Consider the following 17,789-nt stretch of genomic DNA (forward strand, 5'->3'; position numbering starts at 1 on the left):
CTCATTATGAGAAATAATCCATAAATTGTCAAAGAATAACAAATTAAAATACTGTTTGCTTGTGATGGTTTTCCTGAGACTTTTCCAAACTGTCAACGAACAAATCATTTCCATATACTTCCAAAGTATTGGGGCCGGCCCCGTGGCTTAGCGGCTAAGTGCGCGTGCTCCGCTACTGGCGGCCCGGGTTTGGATCCCCGCCCGCACCGACGCACCACTTGTCCAGCCATGCTGAGGCGGCGTCCCACATACAGCAACTACAAAGGATGTGCAACTATGACATATAACTATCTACTGGGGCCTTGGGGAGAAAGAGGGAAAAAAAGGAGGAGGATTGGCATGGATGTTAGCTCAGGGCTGATCTTCCTCTCACACACGCACAAGCACAAAAATAAAGTATAGAAAATGGTAGTAAGATACTCAATTCATTTGCTGAAGTAAATGTAATTTTCCTTTTAAAAAATAAAAAGCAAGACGACACAAGGAAATTTAGGAGAGTCTTATTAACAGCAAAAATCCTAATAAAATCTCAAAAAATTGAATAGAGAAATATTTTGAAGAATTACATAATTCCAGAATCACAAAGGTGATATAACAGCTGCAAAAACAATTAATAAAAAACAATAAAATCTTATCTCGCTGTAACGTACACCAAAAAGGCATTTGAAAAAAATTCAATTTCTATTTTTACTTAAAACTAAAAAAAAGGGAATTTCTTTCTAAAAGAGTATGTTTTAAAAACCAAGAACCAACATAATATTTGCTGAAGAAGAAAGAATCATAGAACCCCAGAATATTAGAGCTGTATTGGGGCCTCAAAAGTTATTAAATTCTGGCCCCATGTTTTACAGGTGAAAAAACATAGCCAGGAAGATGAAATGACTTAGCCGAGGTCAGTGAGCTTGATGGTAGATCTTTTAACTACTAATCTAGCTCTCTATTATCTGTTACTTCCCTTATGAATAGACAGACGTGCTACCTGTCATTTCTAGTATTTAACATAATACAAAAGAAAGGATCTTGGCAGTAATTGAATCCAATCCATTTACTCCTGCTGCTGCACCTCTGGCAAGTAAACTTTGAGCTGGTCAACTAGATTCTGCTTGAATGCTTCCAGTGTTTGGAGAATCCTTTACTTAGGGATGCTGGCCATTTTGGAAAGCTCTACTTCTTGAAAGATGGTTCTGTGTGCTGAACCAAAATCTGCTTTCTGGACCATCCTAGAATTGTCAGACCAGTAGCTTCCAAGGTGGGATATGTGGAGGCATGCACAAGGCCATCCTTGGAGGTAAGGGAAGAAAATATGAAAATTTCTATGTATGTTTATTTTTTATCTTAAAAGAAAATTAGCTTTTGCTAATATTTAAAATATGGCTTGATATGAGAGCACTAATTTGGTCTATGTAGCATACGGATCCACATAGCATACGTATCATTTAACAGGGGTGATATTAAACAAGAAACTGTGGTTGAGGCACTGACCAATCAGTATGGATGATGGTCACAAGCCATCAGGTCCAAAATCAGCCCTGAGGGAAAACGGAATAACTCGATTTTGGTTGATGGTGGTTTGCCTTATTGCAGTTTATTTGTGTGTGGTTAAGTGGATTTAAGGCTTATCAAATGGTTCTTGTGAGTAACTACAAATTGAAGATAATATAATAAAGCAAGTATGAGTGAACAAGTAGGAAATGATCGAGCCCTTTCCTCAACCTCCCTCTAATCTGTCGTTTCAAGATAAAGATAGCATTTTAACAATGAGTGAGAAAGAGCTTTTCTAGAGGAACTAATTTCATGGAGAGAGTATCTTGAAAACTGATATTTAGGAGTGTTTTCACTGTTATATGATTGTCAAAAAACTGATACCTATAAAAACACTTATTTTTACACACTTAGTAGTTGGAAATATTCTAACATAAAAATATTCCAAGAAAGATTGTTTCCATGGGTTTAATTTATTAAAAATATAAATATATAACACCTTCCTATTAACATTTAACAAGAACTAATTGACATCAGGGAAGATCATTATTGGCAGATGAGATTGAAAAATGAGTATAATTTAGTAAATCTTCCATTTAGATATCCTTTCACTTGGAACCCCATATCTCCTTACCGTCCTAATGAATAGAAATGCATATTACAACCACAGAAGGAAACACGATATACAAATATAGCGGTGGAAGGAAAAATAAATTAAAAAAAAACTTTCTGAAGATGAAATGACGATACCTAGAAGACACAATTGAATTGACCAAAAATTACTAGAGGTTAAAAATTGTTAGCAAAGTTGCTTTCCTAAATGTAATTCAAAATAGACGGAGAATGGCTACATACTGTATGTTTCCATCTCTGTGACATTCTAGAAAAGGAGGGAGAACAGATCTATAGTTCTTTAGGAGCTGGGGGTGGGAGGAAGCGATTTACTACAAGGGGGCACAAAGAAACTTTTTTGGGTGAGAGTCTTGATTGTGGTGAAGTATACGTTTGTCAGAATTCACAGAACTGTACACTAAAGAAAGGTGAATTTTACTGAATGTAAATTATGTATCAATAAACCTGACCTTAAAAAATAGATTGAGGAAAGGTGATTTCATTTCCAAAAGGGGCAAAAATCATATACGGGTGTTTGTTTAAGTCAGAATAGGAGATTTATAAAATGAAAATCAGAGCGAGCAGTAAAGGAAGATGCTAATTAATAGTAATATCCTCTTCCTGGTTGGAAAGATTAAAGACAGCTAAGATGACTTTGGGCCCAGCAGGGCCAGAAGCGCAGCAAGAGAACAGGTGGTGAGACTGCGCTCGGCTGAGCGTCGGGCTGGAAGTGGCCGTGGGCTCCTGCACCCCCGGGCGGGCCGGCTCAGAGCCCGCCCGGCCGGGGATCGGGCCTGCCTGCCCCGGGGCGGGGCCTCCGGCGCGCTCGGCCTGCGGAGCGGGCTGCAAGGGACCAAAGTCCTGGAGTCCGCAGACCGAGGGGACAGTGAGTGTGCCGCCCCGGCCCCCAGGGCAGGACCCCGGCCTTCTGTCTCCCCCTCCACCACCACCACCGCTAGCGCTCCGGGCCTGCCGCCCGCCTCTTAACCCCGCTCTGTCCCGGCGCACCCCTTACCCCATGCCCTTGCTCAGCACCCTCGCCTTTCAGCTACCTTTTCCCCTTCCCGGCAGTGGCCGCCCCCCGCGACGCTGAGATCTGGAAGGACGTGCAGGTGAGAGCAGTAGGGCCTGGAAAGGCCGAGGTGGATCCTGGGCTGGGTGGGAGTCCTAGGCTCATGGAGGCCCCGCCAGCGCCCCTGCGCCCCCAGGAACCCTGGGTTGGGGGCAGGGCAGAGTCTGGACTCAGAGCTTTGCAGCGAGCAAAGGCCGGCCAGGCCTGGATTGGTGGGGATGGGGCCGGTGGCGCGCATGGGAACCTTCGCATCGTGGACACCAGCTCTAGCTCTTCTCTCACGCCTCATCCCGCCCTTGGCCCTGGGTCAGACCTACTATGGGCAGGTGCTGAAGAAAGGAGCCGACCTCCAGACCAATGCCTGTGTCACCGCAGCCGGGCCGCTCCCCAAGCACATCCGGGAAGCCCTGCAGAATGTACATGAGGAAGTGGCCTTGAGGTAGCTTGCCCTGTGCTGCCCCCATGAAGACCCCAGAGAGCATCTTTCTCAAAACATGGTGATGCCAGTCACTAGGGAATTAACTGGTCTCCTCCAATCCATCCCTCTGGCCTTGTCTATCATAAAACTCCTAAATCACAGCACTGGTCACCTTACTGCTCTGTTTAAGAATTCCCAGTGACCTTCCCCACCTCCCTTTACTCCCAGGATACATTCACACTCCTTGGACCTGACATTCAAGACCGTCCAGTAGTTTGACCCTCACTTCCTGAACAACCTTGGCTCCCTCTGATGCACTATATACTACGCTGGCCAGACCCCCTCCTGCCGTCAGCACTGCCAAGATGATTTCTGCTTGCCTAGCATGCAGTTATCAATCTGGAATGCCTTCCCTCTCCTTTCTACCTTCCAAATCCTGCCCACCCAACACCTCATTGGTGTCCTACCTACTTTATGAAGGTTCCTCCAATCCTTGAGCAACCCCTTCTCCAAACCACTACAGCGCTTACTGCCTGTGCCACTCAGTTTATCAGTAAATCGTGGAAAATGTTTTCTTTGCTCATGTGTGCCACCCCAGTTAAATACATCTAGGGGAGAGGACTCTTGTCTGACATTTCTTTGTCAATAACTAGCACAATCTTGGACCTGCATTAGATGCTCAGCTAATGCGTAAATGTATTTATTCAACAAATATTTTAGATGGCTTATGTGTCTTAGCACAATGCCCAACAATACAATGGTAAACAAAGCAGATAGAGTCTCAGCCTTCATGGAGCTTCCAATTTAGTGGAGGAGACTAAACGCCGAAATAGAAATGGAATAAATGATGGAAGGAAGGAAGGAAAGGAGAGAGGGAGGAAGGATTTATAAGATTTAGTGATTCTACATCTTCTAGTCTCCAGAGGGAAAAAATACGTATATATGTATTTTCTGTTTCCCAGGTATTATGGCTGTGGTCTGGTCATCCCTGAGAGCCTGGAAAACTGCTGGATTTTGGACCTGGGTAGTGGAAGTGGCAGAGATTGCTATGCACTTAGTCAGTTGGTTGGCGAGAAGGGACATGTCACTGGAATAGACATGACAGAAGGTCAGGTAAGGCAATGGTTGGAGGACAAAGAGGAAAAAATTCTTGGAAGCGTTCCTTTAGAGATAAAGTTGTTTCCTTTGTGACTCTTCAAGGATAACTTAAGAAGGCTGCTACATGCAATGCTCATGTGTGCCACTAATGCTTCCTGCCCTGCAAGCTGAGAACTTTGACAGTTAGGGGCTCTTCTGGGAGAACACAGAGTCAGAGGTTTGATCTGATATATGAATATCATGATGACCCAATGGAGTTAGATCTTTTCCTTCCTTCTGCCATCTTTCCTACAAGATTTTGTTGTTGAATGAAGAGTTTATTCAAGCAAAACTCATGTATCAAGCAGGGAGTTTGTGCCCCACTGAGTTGTTCTCGGGTGTAGTATATCCTACATGCCCAGAGGAACCTTGTATACTCACCCAAAATAGTCTGGGGGAAATATATTCCATTAGTAATGGGAAGATTTTAGGAAAAAACTAGTGTATTTTACAAAATGATGATTATCAAATCTATATTTTTCTTCCTTTAGGTGGAAGTGGCTAAAAAGTATATTGACTATCACATGGAAAAATATGGCTTCCGGGCACCCAATGTGACTTTTGTTCATGGCTACATAGAGAAGTTGGGAGAGGCTGGAATCAAGAATGAGAGTTACGATATTGTTATGTAGGTCTATATCCTTACTGGTATGAATATAGCCCATTTCCTATTGAACACACAGATGTCGTCACTTTTTACACTCTCAGTTAGACTTAGCATGAGTTAAGAAACGGAGGGAGCTGGTCTGAGCTTCTTGTAGCCCATCAGCTGCAGAACATACTAGCCCAAGAGAGAACTTATTTAAACTTAATCATAAACCAGTGAGCCCAGAAGACCACCAAGACCACAGAGTCTGCTCATACAATACACAGTGACCTGTTATCTTTAATATTATTAAATTATAGCATATTTGCAAATTATAGGATTCTGCGTTTCTCTTTTTCCTTTGAGTTGTTGTTGTCAAATAATGCCCAAATCAGCCTTAATAAAGCTGCCTTGAAGAACTTAGCCTGTTTACATGTGGCAGAAGAAATGCCTTGTGCAGTAGGCACCTGGTCCCGGGTCATTTTGTTGCATGGTGAACACCAGGGCATAAACAAGTAAAAAGTAAGCCTGATTTCTTTTTCTTTTCTTTTTTTTTTTTTGAGGAAGATTCCCCCTGAGCTAACATCTGTGCCAGTCTTCCTCTATTTTGTATGTGGGTCACTGTCAGAACATGGCTGACAAGTGGTGTAGGTCTGAACCCAGGATCTGAACCTGCGAACCCAGTCCGCCAAAGCAGAGCACACTGGACTTAACCACTACACCACGGGGCCAGCCCCCTGATATTTTTTTCTGTGCACTCAAACTTGCTACCAATTTACTGAGATTTTAAACACTCTGTCCGTCTCCCTTACTGTGGGAAGAAGCTGAGTGTGGTGAAGAGAGGAGGGAGGCAGGAAGAATGGTGTAGCTTTGAGGAGATGGTGGGAGCCATGTGGAGGGACTAAAAGGATTTAGAGATCTCTGACCAGTGTGCAGATTTGCTTGACGTTCCATCTGTTCTTTTTCAGATCAAATTGTGTCATTAACCTTGTGCCTGATAAACAACAAGTGCTGCAGGAGGTACATCGAGTGTTAAAGGTGAGGGGACGAGGGGGACAAGGTGGGACCTGTCCTGTTCTTGCCCCCTTGAGCTCAGAGCTCAAACTCTCTTAATTTATCCACTAAATTAAAAAGAGGTGGCACAACAGAGGAGTGGCAGAAATACCCTAGATATGGATTCTTTATCCTCTTAGGTTGCAGAAGGTAATAAATCTGAGAGTCTGATTGTCATTGGATGTGTTAAAATATTTGTTTTATTGGCTGTCTCTCCTCCTGTTTGCTGCTCTACCTGATCCTAGGACCGCACCTGCAGAGCTGCAGGGACCTTTGGACTGACTACTAAAGGTTGCTATGAATATACTCTTCTAGCTCAAACAATGTTTCTCAGGGCTACTTATTTCATACCTATCAAGATTCCAGATCTTTGGGAAGTCAAAGAAGATGGAACTTTTACGTCTAAAAGGAAAACTTGCAGGAGCTCCACACTCTCCATGTGTATAATGAGATGGGTATCTTCATGATAGAAGATATTCTGAGATTTTTTGTTTACAGGGCTGACGTAGATATCAAATAAGAATATCTATGTAGAAATGATTTAATAATGTCTTAATTAGCATGTCATTTTGTAGACCAGCTCACTGTCTTCACCAAGATATACTTGTAAAGGGTAGAGACATTATTGTAGAATCTAGACCTCCATACTCTTGAAATGAGCTAAATAAATCTTAAAATTCCTGATCACTCATATGCCTGAGATTTTAAGGCATATGAAAAAATGTGTTAAAATTATTTTAAAAATATTAAAAAATATATGTTGTCATAAAAGTAAACAGCAGCATTACAAAAAGTTATATAATTTTTAAGGGAGAAGAGTTTATGAATACTATTTTCTACTTCTGTTAATTACAACCTGGGGCTGCATTTGGTTCAGATTGGCTAAAAATTTAGGTAACCTGAGTATCTTTATTTAGGAGAGAGACACTCTTGGCAAGCTATCTTATTACCTGTTGGGGAGGTCACTGAAAACTACCTTGGCCCTTGGCTCTTGATCATAACCAGGGAGGCAGCTGTTCAGGTCGAGCACTTCCGTTGGTTTTTTAAATTGATTTTATCCCCTCATTCCTTTCTTTGCTATCTGGGACTAATGTGATCTTTAACCTTGTTTGGACTAATTCTGCTGTTTCAGCATGGTGGGGAGCTATATTTCAGTGACGTCTATGCTAGCCTTGAATTGCCAGAAGAAATCAGGACGCACAAAGTTTTATGGGGTAAGTGTTTTTTTATTTTGTTTTAAGGCAGATTCTTCTCGTTCAGGTACAGAGCTCCATTCTACCAAAACCCAGGATGAGACTTTGTGATGTGGGAGTATGTGGGATTAGGTCAGGGGGCTTAGGTTCCAGTCTTCCTCTGCCACTCAAAAGTGTATGACCTTGGATAATTTAATTAATCTCTTTGAGTCGGTTTCCAAATTGTAAGATGTAGATAATAATGCAATCTGCCTTATCGGGCTGTTATGAAGATTAAATGGGGTAATAAATGTGAAAAATACTTTGAGAACTGTAGTGTGGATATAAGGGCAACTGGTCCAGAACTGATGCCCTCTAACCGCCTAATGTTCTCATCATCATTTTGTTGTTTATTCCTTTATTTTCATTTTAAGGGAGTCTTTGGAAGTTGAGGAGATAAATGCATGCATGTGATCGGTCTGACTAGGGAATCAAAACTTCTTACTTTTATTTTATTTATTTATTTATTTATTTTTGAAGAAGAAGATCAGCCCTGAGCTAACATCCATGCCAATCCTCCTCTTTTTGCTGAGGAAGACTGGCCCTGAGCTAACATCCATGCCAATCTTCCTCCACTTTATGTGGGACGCCGCCACAGCATGGCCTGACAAGTGGTGCATCCATGCGTGCCCGAGATCCGAACCTGGGCCACCAGCAGCGGAGCGTGCACACTTAACCACTACGCCATGGGGCCAGCCCCAAAACTTCTTACTTTTAAAATAAGTCATGTTAACTTTTTTCTTATTATACAATAATCAATGGATATTGTTAAAAAGTTGGAAAATACAAAAAGAAAAAGAAAAAATTACTACTAATCACATAACCCAGCAATAACCTCTTTAACATTTTAATATATATCCTTTTAGCTTTTTCTTCTGTGTGTGTATCATAAAATTGGTAGCATGCTATATATAGAATTTAGTATTCTAATTTTATTTAGCATATTTCCTATGCCTAAAATTTTTTAAAACATTTTTTAAATATTTATATTACACAACTGTACTATACTTTATTTGACCATTTCTCTATTGGTGATAATTTAGGTTGTTCCTGAAGAATGGGCCTGAAGAATGGTCCCCAGAGACCATTAGCTGGCAAAGTTAGTTTTGACCCTGGCTTTCTAGATCTTGGGGGACACTCAAGTGGTTCTTCTATTTCTAGGACCTATGTTTTAACTAATACCATATCCTAATCAATTATATAGAAGAGTAATTCCCTTAATACCTAGTTATATTGGTTGGTCTGTGATTTTTCTTTTTTTAGGTGAGTGCCTGGGTGGTGCTTTGTACTGGAAGGACCTTGCCATCCTTGCCCAGAAAATTGGGTTCTGCCCTCCACGTTTGGTCACTGCCAATCTCATTACAGTTCAAAACAAGGACCTAGAAAGAGTGATCGGTAAGAAACAATGGCAGGGAATATTATAACTGCACGCCTAATGGTTCAAACTTGGTGATTAGCAAGTGTTTCATTGAGGCAGACTTTGTATCATCTGGAAATCTCCATCTTGTCTCCTGTTTAATGGCAACCAAAGTTTGATATTTAATAAAGCACTTTGAAGTTACTCAGTAAATAGAGTGAAGTGCCCAGAAAGATAATTGATGGCATGCGAAGAAGAAAATCATCTTTATAATATGTACACTCTTCATCTGCTGAGCAAACCAATAGCTAGCTGTTCGAGCGCTGGAGGTGAAGCTTGAGTAAGTTCTGTTTTTAGGTAACTGTCGTTTCGTTTCTGCAACATTTCGCCTCTTCAAACTCCCTAAGACAGAACCAGCCAAAAGATGCCAAGTTATTTACAATGGAGGAATCACTGGACACGAAAAAGAACTAATATTTGATGCAAATTTCACATTTAAGGTACATTGAAATTTCCATGCCTTCTCACATTCCTTCTACTCTTTTTTTTTTTTTTTCCTTTTGGTGAGGAAGATCAGCTCTGAGCTAACATGCATGCCAATCCTCCTCTTTTTGCTGAGGAAGACTGGCCCTGGGCTAACATCCGTGCCCATCGTCCTCTACTTTATATGGGATGCCGCCACAGCGTGGCCTGACAAGCAGTGCATTGATGCACGCCCGGGATCCGAACCTGGGCTGCCAGCAGCGGAGCGCGCGCACTTAACGGCTATGCCACAGGGCCAGCTCCCATTCTTTCTACTCTTACCTTTGGTCTAGGTACCTTTTCTTCATGTTGTATTGCTTCTCACTTTTCTGATGTTGGGGTTTATGTGTATGTGTGTGTGTGTGTATATATACTTTTGCTGAATCATTAAAAGTAAGTTGCAGACCTCATGAAATTTTACCCTTAAGTATGTTAGCATGCATCTCCTAAGAACAGAATATTCTCCTATGTAGCCACAATACCATTATCACACCTACGAAAATTTTTCATGGCATCATTCAGATGTCAGATTAATGGAATTATAGACAAGCAGGATGGAAAAGAATAGGAGTACTGCATAATGGTATCGTGGAATTAAGGAATTGTTAGTGTTTAATGATGACACATTGAATTTCTACTACTCTTTGAAGAATAGGCTTTGTTTTCTCAAAGAGAAAAGTAGAGGCTTTGGAATCAGATACCTGGGTTCAAATTCTGGCTTTATATTTATTACTTGGGTAAACTTGAATGAGTCACCAAAATTCTTTGAGATACAGTTTGCTCCACTGTAAAAATAGGGATAATAATATCTACTTAGCAGAATTTCTATAAAGATTAGCAATAATATAGCACAACATTGGTACATACTGGGAACTTAGTAAATAGAAGATACAGTTGTTATTTGTCCCAAAGGTGGAAGGACCTACTGTTTTGCTCCTCTGATTTTTTGGTCCAAATAGCATCTTCAGATTTCCTAAATACTCCCTGGTGCAGTGGAGCCATGAGTGCTTTTTCACTGATATACTGGCCCTTGATGTACTGCCTGCTCCAGCAGATTCACAGAATCACAGTGGGAAGGGTCTTTGAAACCATTTCTCTGCTCTAGTGGCTTTCCAAAAAACATTTTTAATAGCAGAATTATTTTTTTAAGCAAAATCTTTTTAAAACACCAATACTTACTATGTGTCAGGCATTCCTTTACATAACCCCAATATCTGAAGGGATAAAAGCACAGTATACCTGATGCGAGCAGAGGTGATAGCCCAGAATCTCCTGTGCTGACTCCTGCTTCCCAAGTTGTGGGCCCTTTACACAGCTCCCAGGCACCCTGGTATTCATGGAAATACATTCTAAAAACCACTAGTCCAAAGCTCTCATTTTAGTGATGAATAAGGTGAAGCCCAGAGAACAGTGGTTTTCTACATCTCTTTCTGAGTAGAAACTAAATACTGGAGCAATAAATGTCCTTTTTTTGACATTGCCACCAAAGAAAAACTGATTATGACACCGGTCAATTCTATCTTGAAATGAGCATGAAGTAGCAGCAGGGTCTGAACATGAGAGAATACCATGTCAGAAGTATAGTCTTTTATCCCAAAATGCCACTCATTAGTAAAACTTCTGGGCATTTTCTTCTATTGAGACTAAAGTGGCATTTCTTAATATGTGTTTTTCATGCTACCATTCAGGAAGGTGAAATTGTTGAAGTGGATGAAGAAACAGCGGCTATCTTGAAGAACTCACGATTTGCCCAAGATTTTCTGATCAAATCAATTGGAGAGAAGTTGCCAACCGGAGGAGGCTGTTCTGCTTTAGAATCGAAGGTTTGGTTGGCTTTCAATTCCCTACCCTCAAAGAGTACCATTTCAAAAATCATTATGCTTGCCACAGACGACTAAAGCAAGAAACAAATCATTCTTCTTTTAGTTGGCCACCATAAATTGTTTCTAGCATATTTGTATCTATAAAATGATTTGAATTAATTTCATAACTTCATTTTTTTCAATCCTAACTTGGTGCGCCCATAAATGGACTTCAGGACATCCAGGAAATTACATGTGTATTTTCTCAGGAAAGGGTTTATTTATTACTTTCATCAGATTCTCAAAGGGGTCCAGATACAAAAAAGGTTAAGAGCTACCTTGGAAAAAAGTTATTCAAATTATACATACATATTCTTAAGTCTTTTAATAGAGATAGTCAAATTGCCCTCCAGAAAGATTGTGCCAGTTTACATGCCTACCTGCAACATATGAGGATACTTTTTCCCTGTGGTCTTACTAATACTGGGTATTATTTTTTAAAATCTTTGCTTGTCCAATAGACAGAAAATAATGTTGTTTTATTTTGCATATATTGAACTTTTTGGTATATTTATTGACAATTTATAGTTCATCCATTGTGAACTTCCTATATAATTCCTTTAACCATTTTCTATTAGAATGGTATTTGCCTTTTATTGCTCTATAAGAGATTGTCTATTATATATTGCAAATATTTTTTCTCAGCATGTCATTTATCTTTTTATTTGCTTTTTTCCCCCCCAAATAGACATTTTCAATTTTTATGTACAGGTAGTCATTTCCCTTATGGTTTCTGCCTCTGACGTTATGATTAGAAAGACCTGCTTAATATGAACATTATAAATTTACCTGTATTTTCTTTTTGTACTTTTTAAAAATTGAGGTAACATTCACATAACATAAAATTCACTATTTTAACCATTTAACATGTACAACTTAGTACATTTTAGTGGTAGTAGCCATTTATTAAATGGCTTTTAGTACATTTACAAGGTTGTGCAACTGTCATCACTCTCTAGTTCCAGAAAACTTTCATCACCCCAAAAAGAAATCCCATACCCATTAAGCAGTCACCTGCCCTCTCCCCAGCCCCTGGCAATAACTAATTTGCTTTCTGTCTCTGGATTTGCCTATTCTGGACATTTCATGTAAGTGAAATCATACACTATGTGGCCTTTTGTGTCTGGCTTCTTTTACTTAACATAATGTTTTCAAGGTTTATCCATATATCAGTACTTCATTCCTTTTTAGGCTGAATAATATTCCATTATATAGATATATCACATTTTGTTTATCCATTCATCAGTTGATAGACATTTAGGTTGTTTCCCCTTTTTGACTATTGTAAGTAGTGTTGCTGTGAACATGCATGCACATATGCATCGTGTACTTGTTTGAGTACTTGTTTTCAATTCGTATGGGTCTCTACCTAGGACTGGAATCATTGGGTCACATGGTAATTCTACGTTTAACTTTTTGAAGAACCACCAAACTGTTTTCCACAGTGGCTGCACCATTTTACGTTCCTTCCAGCAATATACAAGGGTTCGAATTTCTCTACGTCCTTGCTAACACTTGTTATTTTCTCTTTTGTTTTGTTTGTAGCCATTCTAGTCGGTGTAAAGTGGTACCTCATTGTGGTTTTGATTTGCATTTCCCTAATGACTAATGATGCTAAGCGTCTTCTCATGTGCTTGCTGATCATTTGTATGTTTTCTTTGGAGAAGTGTCTATTCAAGTCTTTTGCCCATTATTTAATTGGGTTGTTTGTCTTTTTATTGTAGAGTTGTTAAGAGTTCTTTATATATTCTGGATCCTAGACCCTTATCAGATATATAATTTGCAAAAATTTCTCCCATTCTGTATACTGTCTTTTCACTCTCTTGATAGTGTCCTTTGATGCACAAAAGGTTTTGATTTTGATGAAGTCCAATTTATCTATTGTTTCTTTGATTACTTGTGCTTTGGGTGTCATAGCTAAGAATCCATTGCTTAATCCAAGATCATGAAGATTCTTCTAGTATTTCATGGCTTTGTTTTTCACATTGAAATTTTTAATCCATCTGGAATTTATTTTAGCATAGATATTGAAGTAGAGTGTGACTATTTTTCCAAATACTAACTAGTTCAAATTTTCCTATTCATTTATTAAATCATTTCTCCACAGTTTTGAAATGCTAATTTCTCTCAATCCTAATTTCTTAAATGTATATTTGAGCCAGTATTCCACTATAATCTAAAATGACTATTTTCTAAAATATTTTAGATTCATATTTATAATTATTCTAGCATCTGAAATATTGGTATAGCATTTTCTAAAGCATTTTCTCACAATTTATTGCAGGTCATCTCTCACAACTACCCTATGAAGAAGGCAGATAGGTAGTTGTAACAGATATTAGCATCCCTCTTTGCCTTTCTCTCTTTATATATTTGTACCTTTTCCACTATTCATGCTATCATAATTATTTTATTAATCCATTTATTAATTGATAATATTTTATTATTTAGAACAGGCTTAGTGATGGATTTCAAGTTTCTTTTGGCTGACAGAACTTCTAACACTCACCAAAGTCGTAACAGTGATGCATCTCAAGGCATGGAATTTTGGGAGGCCAGGGAAATGAGATACCAATGTTGCTGTGGCAAGATGGGGGTTTAAGTACATGGGCTTGGAGTCAGATAGACTAGGTTCAGATCTTGGCTCTGCCACTTAACGTGTGACCTTGGGTATGTTACCCAACCTCCCTAAACCCTTTTTCCCTCAGGTTGTCAGGATCAAATGGAGCAATAAACATATGTAAAATGTTAGCCCAATCCTGGCACATAATACGTACTCAAGAAATAGAAGCAGTTATAGTTATGGATGTGTACTTATTAAGATTCTTGGTCGCTTGGAACTGGGTTCTAAGTATTTGAGTTCTAACCACCTTTACAGGACTCTTTTATCATTCTCCCATATACCCTTTCTCCTGAGCTCAGAAATTCTGTAACCTTTCTCCATGAATGTTTGCTTTCTGTTGCTTGTATTTTGTAGTAATTTTGGATACAGTTGATATACAAGTAACTGTTGTGCCTTTCTCTCTTCCTTTTGTTATTTTGTCAGCAATCTTTAAGAGTAAAGCTTATTTAGAGATCACTCTCCAAAAGGTAAATTTGCAGTTGGGAAAGTTTAATTGAATACAAGAGGAGAGAATCCTAGAGTCAAAAAACCTAACATGTTCTTGTTTGGCCACTATTATCAGCATGAATCCAGCCCAAGCTCAATATAGAGCTGGAGAGTGATTTACTTTCTTTGCTTTATTAAATTCTTGAGCACTCTGCGATTGTTACTCTTCTGTTTTTCTAAGAAGGTGATTTTTGGAAAGTAGAGAAATTTGACTTCTGATTTTTCAGTATATTAAACATGTCACAAACGTGTTACTGGTATTTTGAAACTCTTGGGAGTTTATTGATAACAAAACCTTGCTGGCTGGAATCAATGTTTATTTTGAAATATTTTCGTCACTCTAATTCTCCTGTAACCTGGTCTCCTGAGTACTAACTATAAAAGCTGTCAGAAGATTATAGTTACACGTAAAGGGAGTCTTTCCTCCAGCTACAGCATTTCCAGGGTACTGTGGCTGTAAAAAATATAGTCAAATGAGTTTGCTTCTGCAGAAGACCATTTTCTCCCAGCATCGCTCTTCTCGTTCCCCCCTGGTGTGCATGCACGGCTTGTGCAGGAGGGTTCTTGACCTCAGATACCAATGGTAACATTCTATGTATTTGAACTGGTTTATCCCAACAGTCTCCTTTCTATTCTGCTTCATTTCTGTCAGCCTACAGATGTGCCAATGCCTTTAGATTAGCTCCAAGATTTTGAAATGAGAATAATGGACACTGAAGGAAGATTTAAAGAATGAAACAGCTGTGTGTCCTAGAAATATAACCTTGGGCTCTTGGGGAGGACATTCCTATCTGTTTTATAGAAGACCTTTATGATAAACCCTAGAGTGCAGTACAGGCTGACGGCAGGCAGGGAATGCTCCTCCTTACGTCTTCCTACCAGTTGCTGCAATGGGGAATGAAAAGTGCTGCTTCTTACTGCGGGCTGACTCAATAGTGACTGTTTTTGAGAGTCTTTCTTCTTCTTCTTTTTTCTTCTTCTCCTCCTCCTCCTTTCTTATCCTGACAAGCAAAGTATATTTTGCTATTAAAAGAATTACATTATTAAAACACTGCAGCATCTGAAACGATGCAAATAGGATTTGTGCTATGTGCTGTCTTGCTTCGGTAAATAGTAGTGGTAGTGATAACACGAACAACCATAGTAATAATATAGAGGACCTAGCCTTTATTGAATAGTTAATATGTTCTGGGCACCATGTCATTTAGTCCTCACAACAACCCTTAATATCCTCATTTTACAGATGAAGAAACTGAGGCTCAGAGAGATTAATTTACTAATCCAATTTTACATAGCTAGAAAGTGGTGAATTTGAACGCACGTCTGCTTCTAGAGCTGACATTCTTACTCAACATGCTGTACTACCTCTCATATTTATACTTTTCATAGAATCACAGGATGTTGATGCTGGGAAGGACTGCTTATCAAGCTATCCCACCTTTTATTTCCTTCCAGTCTTGAGATCTTTTAGGGCTGGGAGCATGCACTTGGAAGTGATATTGATATCACTATCTCCTAGTGGTAGAGAGGACATGGAGTGAGAAGAAGAGTGTGGAAAATCAGTTTCCTGGGTGAAAAAGAGGAGAAGCTAACTCTTCTGACCAGCAATTCCAATGCTCTGAGTGGAGGAAATACAATGGCTGTGAAGGCCTGGCAGCAGCAACCAGCATAGCCAGCCCTCTCCCAGGCTTTACGATCCCCTGGCAGATGCTAGTCTGCCTGTTAGGGAGCCCATATCCAGGCAGACCTCTTCATTTAGAGAGGCGGAAATGGAGGGCCAGAGAGGCCAAGGCTGCTAGTAAGTTACTTCAGTAAAGGCAGTGGTCCATAAGACTGTCATTCATGAATGTAGAGTCTGCGCCTGTCTTGTTCACCCTTCTATTTTCAGTGCCAGCAATAAATAGTAAGAGTGTAAATTTATGTTTCATGAATTCATTATCATTATTTAAGGGGGCTTGTTCATGCTCTTGATTTCCTGTCTTTGTTCCTGGTTTTTCTCTGGCCCCACTGGTGCTGCTGCTATTGGAGGTATCTCACATGGAGGTGAAAGGAGGAAAAATAAAGACAGCCGTCTTATCTTTTGAAAATTCCACTTCCTCTGCCCTGAGATCTTACTGGCCATTGTTGGCAAGCTCAACATCTGGACATCAGCAATTGCTAACGATGCCCTGGTATCTGGGACTTACCTTCTTGTCTTGCATATGTTTCTAGAGATTAGAGTAAGGAAAGGGAAGTAGTTCCAGTATTTCAGTATCTCAGTTCCAAAAGGGTAAAAGGCACATACAAATGGGACTCCCACAAAACAAAACAATGCAAAATCAACTCTCCTGGATCAATAGGGACTACCTTTAAGAAGCTTAAATGAAGTTTACCTTGAAAGTAAGAACTTGATGAGAAGCTTTAGGAAGAAGATGGCTACCTTTATAGCTGAATGACTGATGCTACTCCCAGGACCCCAAGGAATTGCAAAGTTTTATCTCCCTTCTGGGTAAATCAACCTAAATCAAACTGAAATATTATGTTTGGGTCCATCAAAACACCTTTAACTCGTCCTTTCATTTTGGTTTGCCTTTTGACAGGATGTAATCACAGATCCGTTCAAACTTGCAGAAGTGTCTGACAACATGAGCTCCAGATGTGCCCCTGATGTTGCTAGCGGCTGCTGTGGCACAAAGAAAAGCTGCTAAAACTACTGCTGACCAGAAGACAGTGGGCAGGAGGCGAAGGAATGAGTTACATATATCTCTTATCCTGCTCTTCCCCATAGCACAACCACAAGAAAGAATAAACGGCAAAAAGCACCATATTCTAGATCACTGATAAAAATAAATGAATCATTTTTAGAAGGTTTTAATTAAAAATTCACAGCAAATCACCTAAAGACTAGTTAAGCTGAGATTTCTCTATCTCAACAAATTCAAAGTTCTGGTGCCACTTACTGGTCAGAAATGGAACTGAGACTCAGTCAAGGCCAGTGGGCAAGAAGCCTTTAGAAATAATGGTTGGCAGAGGGTCTCAGGAAGAACATCTTCCCTTGGACCTGCATAGCACCTTTTGGACTTTTCACCATGTTTGCTCATTAAACCAGGCTCCTACTGAAATCATGCTAATCATTCCAAAAGACTGCCAAATCACATTTGGTAGGAGTGCTCTTGAGGTAACTGGTCTTTTAAATCAAATAGTTTTTTTTTTTTTTTAATTTTATTTATTTATTTTTTTCCCCAAAGCCCCGGTAGATAGTTGTATGTCATAGTTGCACATCCTTCTAGTTGCTGTATTTGGGACTCGGCCTCAGCATGGCCAGAGAAGCGGTGCGTCAGTGCGCGCCCGGGATCTGAACCCGGGCT

The 17,789-nt window shown here is 39.9% G+C and overlaps 1 protein-coding gene across 1 annotated transcript; it reads left to right on the forward strand.

The window, feature by feature from the left end:
- Window positions 1–1,256: 1,256 nt before the first annotated feature.
- Window positions 1,257–17,603, forward strand: AS3MT (arsenite methyltransferase). Its single transcript, XM_058544379.1, has 12 exons — window positions 1,257–1,288; window positions 2,763–2,980; window positions 3,166–3,206; window positions 3,478–3,605; window positions 4,547–4,697; window positions 5,213–5,349; window positions 6,276–6,345; window positions 7,493–7,574; window positions 8,856–8,987; window positions 9,307–9,449; window positions 11,160–11,294; window positions 17,022–17,603. Exons 1-12 carry the CDS (start codon window positions 1,257–1,259, stop codon window positions 17,127–17,129), a joined length of 1,377 nt encoding a protein of 458 aa, XP_058400362.1. The 3' UTR covers window positions 17,130–17,603.
- The last annotated feature ends 186 nt before the right edge of the window (window positions 17,604–17,789 follow it).

The sequence above is a fragment of the Diceros bicornis genome, chromosome 6, assembly GCF_020826845.1.
Source record: "Diceros bicornis minor isolate mBicDic1 chromosome 6, mDicBic1.mat.cur, whole genome shotgun sequence".
NCBI classification, from domain to species: domain Eukaryota; kingdom Metazoa; phylum Chordata; class Mammalia; order Perissodactyla; family Rhinocerotidae; genus Diceros; species Diceros bicornis.